At 37.6% G+C, this 15,628-nt stretch overlaps 4 protein-coding genes across 5 annotated transcripts in view; 1 reads left to right on the top strand and 3 right to left on the bottom strand.

The window, feature by feature from the left end:
* Positions 1-2,027: 2,027 nt before the first annotated feature.
* Positions 2,028-5,459, bottom strand: mitd1 (MIT, microtubule interacting and transport, domain containing 1). 2 transcript variants are annotated; one of them, XM_010772859.1, is made up of 7 exons: positions 5,153-5,458; positions 4,320-4,424; positions 3,944-4,080; positions 3,243-3,329; positions 2,853-2,968; positions 2,617-2,677; positions 2,028-2,520 (listed from the first exon to the last, which is right to left on the bottom strand). In XM_010772859.1, the coding sequence occupies exons 1-7, from the start codon at positions 5,295-5,297 to the stop codon at positions 2,425-2,427; spliced, it is 747 nt and encodes a 248-aa protein (XP_010771161.1). In that variant the 5' UTR covers positions 5,298-5,458; the 3' UTR covers positions 2,028-2,424. The 2 variants fall into 2 exon arrangements, with proteins under 2 accessions (XP_010771161.1, XP_010771162.1); XM_010772860.1 differs by having other exon boundaries at positions 2,030-2,520; positions 2,853-2,965; positions 5,153-5,459.
* A 467-nt stretch (positions 5,460-5,926) lies between these two features.
* Positions 5,927-8,714, top strand: mrpl30 (mitochondrial ribosomal protein L30). Its single transcript, XM_010772861.1, has 5 exons — positions 5,927-6,298; positions 6,936-7,022; positions 7,371-7,517; positions 7,708-7,781; positions 8,337-8,714. The coding sequence occupies exons 1-5, from the start codon at positions 6,263-6,265 to the stop codon at positions 8,467-8,469; spliced, it is 477 nt and encodes a 158-aa protein (XP_010771163.1). The 5' UTR covers positions 5,927-6,262; the 3' UTR covers positions 8,470-8,714.
* A 563-nt stretch (positions 8,715-9,277) lies between these two features.
* On the bottom strand, positions 9,278-13,213 carry txndc9 (thioredoxin domain containing 9). Its single transcript, XM_010772863.1, has 5 exons — positions 13,133-13,213; positions 11,350-11,546; positions 10,445-10,563; positions 9,986-10,240; positions 9,278-9,890 (listed from the first exon to the last, which is right to left on the bottom strand). The coding sequence occupies exons 2-5, from the start codon at positions 11,521-11,523 to the stop codon at positions 9,776-9,778; spliced, it is 663 nt and encodes a 220-aa protein (XP_010771165.1). The 5' UTR covers positions 11,524-11,546; positions 13,133-13,213; the 3' UTR covers positions 9,278-9,775.
* Positions 13,214-14,803: 1,590 nt separating this feature from the next.
* Positions 14,804-15,628, bottom strand: part of rev1 (REV1 DNA directed polymerase) — a 16,690-nt gene continuing 15,865 nt past the window's right edge. Inside the window, exon 15 of the mRNA XM_010772871.1 lies at positions 14,804-15,575. Coding sequence (XP_010771173.1) covers positions 15,464-15,575 — 112 coding nt within the window. The 3' untranslated portion in view covers positions 14,804-15,463. The remainder of the gene's footprint in view (positions 15,576-15,628) is intronic.

Here is a 15,628-nt window from a genome sequence, read left to right on the forward strand (position 1 = left end):
CACGGGAACACACACAATAGAAGCCAGTCCAAACAGGTGAATACTGGTCAGTGATTTGAAGGAGGGGCAGGTCGGTGCAGATGTTTCCATTATGTATTTTTATTGCTACCTATTTATTGATTTATATTGCCCTACATGTCCTCTGTTCAAAATACAAATCTCTTTTATTATTTTAGATACAGTATAAGGACTTCAGATCAAAATGAGCTATTAGCTATAATCTGGCATGTATCAGAGATGTATATGTATTTGTATGCATGTCCTTGTTCAACAAAAGAAAGGCATAATAATAATTTAAAAAAGAAACATACCTTTATGTATGCCCTAAATCCAAAAAGCATAATACTTGAAGGAAAAATGATACGTAAAAATGGGTCTTCACTGCCTCGTTAAATCAGAAAATAACCTTTAAAAGAAATGTCCCTTTCTTTAAAAGAGACCAAGATATCTCGCACACACACCGTTTCCTCACATGACATTGATCCCAGTGTTGCTACAGTGAATATGCCCATTCCCACAGGAGGGTTTCAGAGATGGCAGCACTATGTAGGCCACTGGGCTACAACCAGCGAGAGGGAGGAGGGGGGGGGGGCACGGGAAGAGGAGACCTTCATCCACATTGTGTCTGTGTGTGAGCAGCTCCTGATGAGGCTCCTCGTCCCACAAATCCTTATCTCTTCCTCTCAAACATAAACCCAGCCGCTGACATCTGGATTACATGCAACCAACCACATGTCAACACACCGACCTGACATACACAGTCTGGGATGGGATGTATTTGTGGATTTATTGTCTGTAATCTGCACATAAAAGACAATATGTATGCAAGTGTATCTTATTTGAACTGATAACAGCTGATGTGGTGACATATGAAATCTGTCTGCACATTTACAGCAGAAACCGCTTCTTTTGTCCTCTTCTCTCTTATAAAGTAATACAAGTAGAGACATCCACGGTCATCTGTGCTTCCCTGACGGATTATAAAGCGTCCCCTCAGAGCCCAGATGAGGACCGGGCATGCAAACCCAGATTAAGGCCGATAGATAATCCGATCACGGCGCTGTTTGAACTCTTGTGTGTTTCCATTCATCCAAACAAACAGTTTCTCATGAATATTTAATGAGGGGGTTTTTTTCTCCATAATTGCTTTTTTATGGGGGAAATATTATGTCATTAAAATGTCATTAACTCAGCATTAATCCTACAGCAACCCTGAACAAGTGACCTACACACAGACAAAGCTGGACTAATGTTTGAATAATTATTGTTTTTACTATAACAGTTAACTACATGTCAGTTGGCTTTTCATTCAACTGATTAATACAGGACTTTAGCCGGTAAATGGTGGTTTATAGACTAAGTAAACCGCTGCCAACTGCCAACTGCCAACTGCCAACCAACCCCTGAAAGTTTTACAGCGTGCAGCATTGGAGAATAGAAATAAAGTTTTTATATTAGGCTTTATTACCTGATACATTTGCTGCATGAAGGATTTGCATATTTCTAGCAGTTTGAAACAATGGTTAATGATACGATGTTATTTCAATGACTCAGTGGTCATGATCATTCTTGACCTAGTTAATAGTTCACAAACATGGAAGAGAAGTCCAATAGTAGTCTGAATAATGCAACCTTTCTATGACATCTGAGCCAACTCAAACTCATAATCTCCCATGCACCATTGTTTTAAAAGACGTATTGCGACACAAATAATATCAAAAATAAATCATTAATGTCTTTAGATTTGATTATTTAGATTCGTAGGCCTACTGATATATGCTGTGTTTTTGTGTTACTTGTGTATTTAGTGTTTGTTCAATAATAAATGAATACAAACTCTTAGATCAAGTTTGACTTTCGACACACAAACTGAATTAATTATTTGAACTGAATAAACTGCTGCAGCTTAATCAGGTTTGTGGTAATCAAGATACTTTTTTGATATGTATGAATACATTTTAAATGTGATATACTTTAAATACAGTTACTTTAAAGCTTGATCATGATTAAAATAATAAAACAAAGACCATTTTAAATAATTATAAAAGCAGTTTTAATTGACCTGTTCCACCAGATGGCAGTATGACGTTCTTAAAAAAACATTTGGTAATAGAAGAATTAAAAGTTTTTTAAAAATGTAAAGAAAAGAACCAGAAAAGAACCCTTTAAAGAAAATAATATGTTAACAGGAAAACAAAGTATTTGGCAACATTTGACAGCACAAGTCTGTGATAATCATACATGATCGTACAGAATTAAAGACATGTCAGTGTGACAAAAGCATTTTATAAAACCTGATCAAAATGGCTCCATAAGGCCGATCACATCACAAGTATTTAAGGCAACTCCAAACCCACAGCAGATGTGTCTTTTGGGCAGGTGAGTAAATTAAGATAGAAAAACAGTTTTTAAGATGTTTGAATCTCATAGTGTTTTTGTGTGTTTGGTGTGAAAAATGTCTACGCTGGTCTCGTGGCACTGCCGGAGGTCGTAGTCACAATAACCGATAGAGAATCGACCCTGGAGGATAAGAAAGATTCACAACAAGTCAGCGATGTGATTCTGAAAAATGGCATTTAAAGAAAAGGATTCATATAAACTTTAATCACGTCTCACCTTAGGTCTTTTGAAGTAATCCAACCCTCTGCCTATCTTGATGATCCAACCATTGTCAAACCTAAAAAAAACAAATATGTTTTTGTTTACAACCAGAGGATAAAGCAGCAATCCTAGAGAGTAGGGTGCTTACGTGAAAAGAAATCCTAAAAATATTGTTTTTTAGATATTGCAAATTGAAAACTATTCTTAGCTTATCATGTGTTTTTTTAATGTGTAAAATCCTTGAAATGCACCTGATCTCCCTGTCGTGTATGGTGGAGGAGTACTGCAGATCCAGAGTCACTCCCTGAGCGCTCAGACTCTCTTTGATCTCAGAGAGAGCGCCGCGCTGCTGCCCGCTATCCGCCTGCTGGACGGGACAAAATGGTATTAAAACAACAGCACAAAGGGACCCAGACACCTATACAAACTGTTTTTACTGACTGTCAATTGCTGAAAACATTCATTACAGACATAAATCAAGACTTATCACAAATCAAAACGGTAAGAGGAATTTGTCTAGCATTCATTTATTTATTTAGACCTCTGCTACTGAGCCAAGTCATGTGATTATGTTGGAAAAGGGCCAATGACTGCCATTCATTTACTACACTTTGTGCGACCATATTTGTTTCAGAACCGACCTCGTCCTGGGAGGTGAGCAGATGGACCTTCTTCACCTTGCAGGGCGCTTTGAGCAGCATCTCACAGAACCGCAGGAAGTTGTACAGCTGAAAGGGAAGCAGTTTTACTTTGAGATTAAACTGCAGTGTTAATCAATTCAATATGAAGATACACAATGATATATAATATAATAATAATTTACAAAATATATAATTCTTTGAAAATTCAAAATGTAATTAACTTTAGGAACAGTTTAAGTATTTTGTGGGATGTAGGTTAATAATACTAAATACTGGTGGAGAATTTGTATACACCACTTTCTGTGTGAAATTAATAACAGTTTCGATTGAAATGATAAAAATACAATTGCATAACAAGACGATAGATTATCCTATTGAATAATTGCTCATAGCTATTTTTAACCCTATTAACACATCCTAAGCCCTAACCAACCCTAAGGCCCTTATTATATCATATTATTTTGGCACTGAGTATTTACATAAACAAAGTTAATCTTATTAATGCCATACAGTCAGTATGTAGTTTTTTGGGCTGTAGTGCAGATGCTTTCCTTAAAGTGGTTATTAATCCAACACTGTATAAATTAAATGAATTAAAGATCATGTGTAGAATGAAAAATCTGAAGTTGCAGCCCTTGAATAAACGCAAATAAACAAAGGCAAATCCAGCTTGACGAAAATAAAGTAACGTGAGATCTCACTTGGTGTATGTGCCGTATGTAAGGGTCTTCCACCCAGACCTCGGTGAGGAAGCTGCTCATGTAGGGCTTGAACAGAGACTCGTAGCTGTGACCTGTCGCGTCCTCTGATATCCTGATCTGCTCGTGGTATTTCCCATCTGACAGGAGAATATAGGCAGTTACAGATGGCACAAATAACCCAATGCTATTTACCGCTCAAATATGAATGCATTGTCAATAAGATATAACTTTAACAATTCCCTGACATTATAGCTGTTTGTAGAGCAGGGTTCATATATTCATAAATGCATTTCTGTTAAATGCAATTATCAAAAAACATGGTGGTCAATAGACTTTACAGCACGTTCATTTGTGTTTCAGCGGTTTTGTTTCCTACCTTCTTTCAGCTGGTTCACATGAGATTTGATCTGCTCTGCTCGGTCCATGTAGCCCTTTATCCTCTCCCTGTAGTGACCTCGCTTTGACTCATCTTTCACAGAGGCTGTCAGGGGAGAGAAAACAAGAAGAAATGATCATTTATGTCTTTTCCATGCTACATTACCTCTACTGTACTCATTATTAAGATATTAAGACAATGGGCCCCTGGGTTAAATATGCAAAAGGCCCCCACACTACATATGAGAAGGACATAAAGACGTTATAGTTTGTTTGTCTCTTTTTGTTGTTCCTTTTGTATATTAAGTCACTTATAGTTGTCTTGTGTCATTTTGTAGTCATTATGTGTCCATGTGTAGTCTTTTTGAGTCACTTTGTGGTTGTTTTGAGTCTCTATGTAGTCCATTTGTGTCTCTTTGGGGTCGTCTGTTCCACTGTGATAATATATATTCACTTTGTAGTAGTTTTGTGTCTCATTGGGGTCATTCAGCCCCTCTTGGTTGTTGATTCGGTGTATGTGTAGTCATTTTTTGCCTAACACACCTGAATAGTATCTAATTGTTTTCTTCCAGCTTTGTTGTCCTTTACTGTCTTAATAATTCCTGTATAAGTTTATCAAGAGATGCCAAATAAAAGTCAAAATCATTGTATAACACAAACTGGGCCAATAAATATGATTCTGATTTAGTTTGTTGGTCATTTTGATTCTCTTCCTGGTTGGTAGCTCTCTCTTGTCCCCCTAACACTCCGGGCTCCTAACCCTGTAGGACCGTGCTGCAGTCAATACTTTCCTTTACATTGCATTTAATGTTATGAATAATAATAATAAAGCACCTTTCAGCACGTCAATGAGCAGCTGGATGCCCTCCTGGTAACAGACCAGAGACTCTTGGAAGCGGCCGCTGTGGTCCAGCTCCACGGCTCTCTTCAGGACGGAGATGGCGGAGCTCTCCATCCCTGACACGTGATTCTGGCTCATTATTCTGTTTATCCTTCGTGTTTTCCACAGTTACTAGAATACTAAAAGTGGATTCATGCTTTTAAAATGTCAGAAAAGTCTCCAAAGGAAGCGGTACGTCCCAACTTGAGAGCTACACAGGTGCGCCACAAAAATAGTTCCCCGGAGAAACATCATGGTGGAATAATGGTCCATAATAATGGTGTTTAGATGGGTGCAGCTTTATCAAAATACTGCAATTAAATACGACTACGCAACTGTATTTTAAACTGATCTTGTAAAAATGTAAATCGTTTATCGTTATAATTGTATGTGAAGTACAATTAAAACTTTCCTAAGACTATCTAGGGATTGTATCTTCCAATATTCATTGAAATACATAGAGGAATATCTTACTTTGTTATTTTAAGTTATGTTGTTGTTATCCTGTTTTTTGCCTTTCTTTTATTTGCCCACATGTATCCTGTTTAATTTGACAATTCATTATTAATGTATTTTTAAATAGTTTGAATTTATCACCAAAAATATTTCTATTACTCTAATAATCTGAAAATGACATTAAACCAAAAAGGGGATTTAAAGGATATCAAATGAAAACTGTTTTTTAGTTATATAATTATAGTAATACAAATAACTGTAGGAACCTTGATCGGGGAACATTCGCTTCGTCGGCGTAGTTTCAATGTAACTCCTCGAAGCTTCCGGTGTAGACATCGATGGAGGACATAACTGTCATGACAACAACGTGACTTACCGTTTGCTGTTCTTCTTCAGCTCTTGAATCAATGTCGTCGGTTTGAATTCAGTGAATATAATGTGAAATTAGTTACGTTTTTATCCGTCGCGTTCATTATCGTTTGGTCTACTCTGCGTTTAGCAGGGCTGCACGGTAACGTTAACCTTGGGGTGCACCACAGTAGTTTAACTAACTAGTGGCTGTCAATTTAACCGTCACTAACACTGTCACTAAGGTTACCGAATTAAAGATGTCGGGGGTCTGTCGTGGTTTGAGCTCAGTGAAGGTAAGAAGAACATCTTGCAGTATTTCTCATGTTTCAAACTGACCTTACCTTAATGCTTTCTTTACTTTAAAATCAGTACCTCTCAATGTCGATACTGTCAGTTTGTGTTCTATTGAAATGTTCTTTCTCTTGATATATAGTAAATGTGGTCAAAAATCCAGAGTTTCACAATATATAATCTGGTTTCAATATATTTTTTCAACTCTAGCAGCCAAATCAGAATTCCTTTATTCGTCCTATTCGTCCCACAGAGGGGACATTTAAATTGTTTCAGCAAAATTAGACGGAAGATTTAGATAAAAAAATTATAATAAAGCACTATTACAAAAAGGGCATTCTTATAATATTTAAAATACTTATTAAAAGTTATTACAATTTATTTACAGTACACATTTGGGTAGAAAAGGAGCAGCAGCAGTATTTATAAAATACATTAAATGTAACATGTGGTAGAAGCTACATTTAATATAATGAATAAATGTATATAGCAGCTACTTATCCAAACAGTAAGCTCATTGGTTGACAAATTGATATAGCCTCATCACTCTATATGTGTGCTCCTATATCAGGAAAGAAATAAGCCTTTTACCCTCAGCCACATTATTACGGTCTGCTTTAATTTTGTGTTTGTTTACAGCTCCTGACAGAAGCTACACTTTTGCCGCGTTGCCCATTATTTGTACCGGCACGCAGCAAATTCACCAAAGCAAGAGTCCCCAAAGAGGTAAGAATCAGATCGAACATCAGAGTTTTGCAGAATGATTTTTAATACATTGCTTATTTGTTTAGGAATGTGTACCATTTAAGTATAATCTCAACTAAGATGGATCCATTCCATCACCCTAACATTTGGCCCTGTCTTGCAGAGAGGCTTTGTTTTCAATTCATTTTAATACCTGACTAATTTTGGTTAATATTTGTAAATTACGTAAGGTAGAATTAAGTGCCTAATATTACATTTCTACCTCCGGGACCCCCTGACAGAATAATCCAGATATTAAATATATCATGATGCCTTATTCTTCATAATGAATAAAGCATCACTTCAGCTCACTTGTGTTTTCCTTCACAGATTTTTGAAGAGAGATCAAAAGAGCATGACCGATATGGAGGAGATCCAGAACAACCTCACAAACTGCACATCGTGACACGAGTCAAGAGTACCATGAGACGACCGTACTGGGAGAAAGACCTCGTGAAATACCTGGGGCTCCAAAAGGTGAAGCCTTTGTTTTCATCTGTTAAAAAAATGAGGGAAATGTTTTGTAGAACACAAGAGATTTGGGAATTCGTATTAAAACAATAAATCAGCACCTCTATAGGAACCAGACAGTGTCTGCTTGAACCTTGGAGAGCAGTAAAGACCCTTTGTAATGATTTGTTGCACTGACTCTGTTCTCTCTCTTTAGGCTCATACACCTGTCATTCACAAAAACACACCTGCAGTCAACAGCCAACTGAAATTTGTCAAACATCTTGTGAGGTAAGAGAAATGTAATATATCTGTCTAAAACTCAAGGCTCTGCTCATCATTGAAGCTTACAGCTAAATAAAATGTGATGACATGAGACAAGTAGATTCATATCCAAGGTTTGTACAGTTTGAAAATTATAAATGTTAACTGTTCATTTGAATGGTTAGGATTGTATACTTGAAGTTGGATATACTGTTTGAAAAAGGCTTGATTCTCGACTTAAAGATATTTCATCCACAATCGCTCATGTAATTTGAAAACACTTTCTATATTTGTAATGGAACAATTGGGGTCTTTGAGGAGAGGTTAAGAAAGAGCTTAAATATTCAACATAAATGAAAAACAGCTTATGAAATAAACAAAGTAAACACTCAATGTTGCTGCTAATTTTTCAACTTAATCACATTGTCACAATTGACATGTAACGATGAAATCAGTCTCTGCATTTTACCCTAAAAAGTGTCTGAATTTGAAGCAATAAGAACCATTTTGAATCAGTTATTAAAGCCATTTGTCTGGATCTTAAGACCCTGTTTCTTGACCCCCTCTCCTCTGGTCCTTCAGGATCCAGCCTCTGAAGACGCCCTACGGCCTGCCAGCTGAGCAGGACATGGGAGACACTTACATCAACACCAAAGGAGAGCTGATCGTCCACCGCCTCCTCCAGCCTGCAGACCCCAAAGCTCTCAAATCCTAGCTCCGCTTCCACATCATGTTCATTCAAAGTTCCATTGTTCCAAAATATCATGAAATATCTTGTGCTCCATAGCTTCCTGTTCTGGTTTCACCACAATGAGCAAAAGGAATATGGTTTAAACGGTTTTTGTATTTACTCAAATGTCTATCTAAATATTGCAAGTATTAAGCTACAGATGATGGTTCAAATTCTAAAGTAAACATGACTTGTTAAAACACATAAATTAAAAGCCTTTTGAAATGAAATGCATGTTTCCTTTTTGCTTGTATTTCACAGAAAGAGAAAGTTATTTCTCACCTGCTGGAAATGTTTAGATCAAGTTTCCTCTCACAGGTGTTTACAATATTGTTTATTGATCCAGTTGTGAGAAGCTCCTTGATTTTCTTTGGGAATTTAGAAAAAAACATATTTAAAAAAGTCTAGTATGGCATTGGTACGCAATGGCTGTTTTTCATGCATCACTGTCCTGTTGCTCGTGTTAAGACGGTTCTATTTACGTACATTTATATTGTTATTGGTAATTTCAGTTTAGTGACGTGTAATTCTCAGTTATCCCAAACCAACTATAATCTGAGTTGAGCTCTGAACAGCCAGAATAATGGAAGACTCCTGAATCACACTAAAGGGTTATACTCCCTGCGTTCATCTTTTCCAGGGAAGAATAGTCAAACGAGGTACATTGCAATGCATTATGGGAATTGAAGGATCATGTTTTAGTAGGGTTTTTACCCATAATACTAACTTAGTGTGCAACAATTTGCTTTATCAGTTTCTCACACATACAATAACAAAATTCCAGAGGCGGACATTTTTAATTCATATTTTTATTAAGTCCGCATTAGTCAAGTCGAACTCCTGCTACAAGTAAATGTTTTCTGACGCTTTTGATTATCTCGGTAATTCTGCATCATGTTTTCCGTTCTAACGTCAGACTCACAGAGGAACAGGAGAGAATCAGAACAATGTGAAAGAGAACGCCTGCGATTCCTGAGGAAGCTTCAAGGTTTCAGTCACTGAGAAAATCAACACGTGGGAGGTATTGGATCAATGGTTGGCTCAGTGAAGCTTTCTGTGTCAGCTAGAAGTTTCCATGTTATTAAAAGGCATGTTTGTCATGTTGATGTTATTCCAACATGGAAGGCAATTCGTAAAAAAAAAAAAAAAAAACATTTCATGGAAAACATTATGAGACACGATAGAAGTAAAAATATGCAAAACCTGAATAAAAGGTTAAGTCACGGAGAGGACAGGAAAAGTAAAAGCAGAGTGTTTATTAAGAGAGAAACAGGATGAGAGTCAGAGCTTTTCAGTCAGAATCTGAGTCTGAGTCGTAGGTTCGCCCTCGGATGGTTTTCTTCTCCACCTTTGTGAACTTAGTGCCCGACCTCACCGGTCCTGTAGGAGGCTCCATCAGGTTGCCACTGACAACAGGAGAAAAGGATGAAGTTAGTTTTTTATCCACTCATAACTTTGATTCTGCAGCTATAACGCATGCTAGCTGAAGGTGGTATCTCACCTGTAGTTGATCACATCCGCACAGCCGAGTCTCCACTCCAGCATCTCTGTGGAAAACTCGTCGGTGTTTCCCATGTCGGTGAATCCCACCACATAGTCCTTTGTTTTTCCGTCGATAAGCAGGCACATGGTGGGAATGACTTTGATCCGCAGCCTGTCTGTCAGAAACGGGGCCTTATCCACGTTCAGTGTGATGAATTTGGTCTCAACGTGCTTCTTTGCCAAGATGGTCAAGTGTTTGTCGAGGATCTTACACCTACATGTAGGGGACAGAAGAATTTAACAGCCGGATGACAACGCACAAAAGTTACTGACATTTAAAACAAAGAGGAGACCTGACATTAAAGAAGAGTTATAGCTGAACCAATTGAATGGTCAAAATAAAACTAGAAAAAACATGTTCAAAATGGTACACCTCTGTCACTTCATTGATGTACATATACTCCAGCGATGGACTGACCTGAAGGTGGAGCCTTTGTAGAAGTGGCAGACGACGTTCTTGCTGTCTTTGACCTCGCCGAAAAAGTCTTTCTCACTGGAGATCTCTCTGTACTCTCCGTGGCCTTTATTCAACCACTCCTTCAAAAACAAGAATACTAGGGTGAGGAGCAGAACGATGAAATATAATGACTGGCTTTCACATCCAAGCTTCCTCCCCCCCCCCCGATATAAGATCCATATATAATCCTGCTGTTTAGACCAACTCCAAAACAACACTTAGTTTAACAACAAAAACACAATGCTTCCCAACGTGGTCTTTATGAAAAGCTCAAGTACTTTTCCAAATCTTTCAAATAAAGAAGGGGAGATTCTGAGGCTTGAAGGGCTCTGAATAAAACTGATGACAAACAGTTTAATAAAGTCTCTGTGAAAAAACATGTTTCACTGATAGACCCCTCCACACCACGAGGGGTGTGTATGTGTATGTGTGTGTGTGTGTGTGTTTACAGGATCCAGTGCTGTGGGGCCGGCGTTTTGCCTGATGAGCTGCACCTGGGTCGGGAAGCCTACAAGAGGAGAGCGAACCGGGTTTGTTCGCTCTCTCTCATTCCTCTCGTGTCGCGGCTGTCTTTTTGGTGTCCACTAAATAAAGGATTGTTGTACTTTCAGACCCCTCGTCTCGCATCCCAGATTTTTGATGCAGCCCAAGAGCCGGGTTGTAACACTGATTTCTGATTATCCAACTATGTCTTTCTCACAAGTCCACACAACTGCAGAAATCCTGTGACTACTTGAATAGGTTTCATATTCCACAACCACCGTCACCCTGACATTTGGATTTCTCAAGGCTTTTTGGAAACATTTGGCATGATATATATACACACACAACATAGGTTTAGTTTGTCTGCCCTTAGAAAAACATACCTGCTTCTGTTTCTGGGCTTTCTTAAGCGCCTCTAACCGCCTCTCCTTCAGTCTCTCCAAATCATCTTCATCAATTTCATTCAGTTTGCTCATCTGTGCATCCAACTTCTCCTCCACCACCTTGGCGGTCTGCTCCAGAACCTTTGACAGGATGTCCATCGATTGGTGGGCCATGGTTGCTCTGTGTGGATCTCTCTCTGAATGTAGGGAGGGAAAAGAACAGATAGTGTAAGCCGAGACAGGAGGTCAGAAACAAATAAACAATAAGACAACAGATTACATTTCTCCTGTCCATACCGGCCTACGACGTGCCTCAGTGATACAAAAGAAGCAAACTATTTTCCCTTTGAAAACACACAGGAAACTGCACACTCTGTTTCGTGTTGTTAAATCTTTAAGGTTGTTTTCGGGGCTGTTTGTGAGGATGTTGAATAGCATTTTGCTACACTGAAGTCTGTTTCTAATATTGAGTCTATCTTCACTGACTACAACCCGTCGGACATACTGTTGAATGACTAAACAAAAAGTGAACATAGTAGTTGAAGTTTTTAGCAGGGTAGTGATTCAGCTAGGTTTATCTAATCAACTGTAATAAATGCCTGCTTATCAAATGCCCTAACATGAGCAACGCAGCATGTAATGTAACTTTACTGTCCACCAGTCATTGAGGAGAAACAATATACCTAAAGTCACAGTGTTTTATGTATAGTTTAGTTTGATCATTTTCCATGTAAACGATTCAAATACCTACATAAAATATCTGTGCCAACAATGCTTTAACAGATGAATGCTTTATGAACACACCCCTGGGCTCTGTGAAATGCCTTCATGACTTAAAGCATTCGTCTGTTTGCATTTCACATATTTATTGTGACTATAAACAGTATTTTATTATTGTTTGTTTTTTTTTACTATATATTCAGTTTTTAGCTCATCTTAGTCTAATTTGAGATTTTCATTGTCATACATAAACTATAGCTACTGTGCATATGACAATAAAACCTTTGAATCTTTACACACGTTATAACAAATAGAAAATATGTAAGCAACAATGGCAAATGTAATCCAGGTAACATATCCTTTCCAGACTCAAATAAACCCTTAAGAAAGTTGTTGACATTTTATCAAACAACGGTAGCAGATGCCATAGACGACAGAACGTTGCTTCTCGTTAAATGCTGCTACCGACATAGACAGTGGTCCATTGCACCATGGATGTATAAAGAGAACATTACATTGAACCTTAAGCTTGAGTATATAAGAAGTGAAGCATTGAGGGTCATTTCCTTGATATCCAGAGAATTCAAACAGCTGTCATTATGGTCGCCACTTAAATAACTGCTGGTCATTTTAACAAATTAGAAACCTTTCGAATATAAGAGACTGTTCGACCCTTTGTGACTACTGGGCACACCTTCTTTTCGTCGCTTGGTTATTCCCAATAGACGTACGTGAGCTTCATTACAAACTTGGTACAGTTTGTCCATTTCCGCGACATTTTTTTGCTTTAGCTTACTGTGCAGCTATTTATAACACGTCTGTCAATCGATGAATGAAGCTAACAAGTAGATATTTTCTGCCAGTCATTAAGAAAGAACCGAGACAAATGCGTGTGTTAGAATGCTAAGCTAGCTACCGTTGGCCATGAGTTTGATAGATTTACACACTCACAGGGATATCAGAAAACACGTCACACGGGTGTAAGATAGAATAAGTCAATTATGTGTTGTGTTAATAAAAGTGTGCTAATTCATAACCTTAATGCTGTTAAATTATCGGTTACCTGATCAGAGCTGATATTTCAGTTGCACGAAATGCGAACGGTTGCTGAGGATATGACGTTACTCCATATCCGGTTGACCGGATCCGTGCATTTCATAGCATAAAATAACACTTTTTTAATAAAGCTATGTATTTGTATTATATTTGCAATTATCTATAGTTTAAACATGCTTTACGCTTATTTATTTGAACTCCTAATTTTAAAATAAATTATCAACAAAGCTACATTTTGTTGATAGTTATTCTAAGACGCAACATTAAAATTGTATTATTAATACTGATAAATATGTTTACATTCAATAATGGAAAAAAAACTATTATATATTGGCCACCATAACGATCCAAAAATAAAAATCTTGCAAATATGCAAAACATAATGTCGATAAGAAGGTGATTGTTAAGGGACATTATTGACTGTTAAATGTGTTTATTGGCTCTAACATAAACAATTCTGCATGTTTTCAAATGAGTGGATTTCATGCCTGCAAGAAGAGGATAGCCTTGTTGTTCAAAACTAGCCATTTGTTCATATTTTTTATTTGTAAAATCACCATTTTCAAATAATATTTTAAGAACCGACAATCATGGTTGGAAACCATCCTAAAACGCAGGATATATATAATGAATGACAAAGACACATCAATGAATACAGAGTTTACAGTTTATTACCAAGATTTTAGAAAACTTACAAACAATTTCACAGCTTCAGGTCTTCAGGCACAAGCCAGTTTAGAGAAGACAAGACTGGCCAGTTTTAACTCCTGGCCATTCCTTCCAGAAAGATATGACAGGTGAAGAGAAGCAAACATCTGGAAAGTGAGCGGAGACTTACACATTCTGAATTACATTCATTTCAACAAGTTGAAAACATAAACGATTGATTTGGTTTGCATATTGGGGATACTGCTTTGAGAAACCTTTCCAACCACACGTACATAATGTCCTGCATGGTGAGATCACAAGCTAGCCAGCCAGCCGCATCTGCTGAGTACTTCTAATCGCCAACTATAATGTTAAATCACAGAAATACAATGATGTAGCCACAAGCCATACACATGTCTCCATTGAATGAAGTACACAAGTACAAACATTGAGTTAAAAATCAGCTCACCTGGTCAAATCCAGCATTATCTCAATATTCACATTTGTGACTAGGCTGGAACACTAGAAAAGATTTTCTGCAGATACAAAGGCGGTATGAAACTTTACATTATCTTGAATGGACATCTCATTTGCTAGTGAAAAAAAACAACTGCGTCGGCTACTTATTGATCGCCATAACCCCTGTCATCATCCGCGGAGTCAGAGTGCTACTGAGAATCAACAGTTAACCTCACAGGAAGTGCTTTGACCAGCTTCCATGTTGGAACACTTACAAACAATTAAAGATTGAGGAGATTTTACAATTTAGAGACAGTTACTAAGAATTCACTACATGTAAACAATACAAGAGGTAAATCCTCCACGTACATCTTTTTCTTTAAACAAGTGTCTTTAAAAACATTATTTACATACTATAATAACAAGGTTTGGCACTTTTTTTTGCAAGAGAAGAGGAATAAAGATACTACTGTATGCAGCAGACTGTTTTGTTGGCTTTTTTTTTGAGACAGCAGTAGTAGATACATCATAGGTTAGTCCAAGTAGCTCGGAGCACCAAGGAAATGTTTTGTCCTTTATCCATAAGTCCTAAGTCTGAGGAGTGCTACAACCCTAACCGATTCTGAAATCTCTAAAAAGGTGCTTTGTGTTTTAACGTGATGATTATGTTGTCATTTTAAACCTTATTTAACTGCAAAAGAAACACAGAAATGTGCCTGTGACTTACATTATTCAAACCTTCAGATCACATAAGTGCAGATGGAAATCAGGAGGGACATTTTAAATCTTATAAGACCTGTTTTTTTTTAATAAGAAACAGTTAAAACTCCACCTGCAAAAATCAGTATATAAAACTTTATATATTTAGAAAAGAACTCCATATGGAAAATGATGGATTTTCAAAAAAGCGCTACGATTATCACTGTTCTGAGTTTTGGTGAGTAGTTTATTAGTACTTTTCCTGCTTTTGAGTTTGTGTTCCTTTAAAAAAAAGTACCGAAATCACTTTACTGTACACACTCTTGTCTAATACTGTTATGGCTCCTGTAACACTTTCACATGTCGAGTGTGTGACGTCGTTAAATTGTGTCTTACTCTCGCCACTGAGAACAGGGTGTCGAGCAGGAAAAGCATCATTTAGGCGTCATCATTTGTATTGCAGATATTGTGATAGTAACAAAACAAAAAGGGTGTCATGGTAACACACAGTGAACACAGTGCACCTTCCTCTTCATGCTACCTTCAGGGTGCTACCATACGTCTGCTGCACCACCAACTGCACGTTGTCTAGAATAAAGTCGAAAGCCATGCTCCAAACAGACTCCAGCGACCGCTGCATGAGCCTGCAGGGAAAACACCAGAGATAAGGAATACATTGAAATGAGAACATAAAGGC

Source organism: Notothenia coriiceps, unplaced genomic scaffold (assembly GCF_000735185.1).
Source record: "Notothenia coriiceps isolate Sejong01 unplaced genomic scaffold, NC01 NC01_scaffold00011645, whole genome shotgun sequence".
NCBI lineage: Eukaryota > Metazoa > Chordata > Actinopteri > Perciformes > Nototheniidae > Notothenia > Notothenia coriiceps.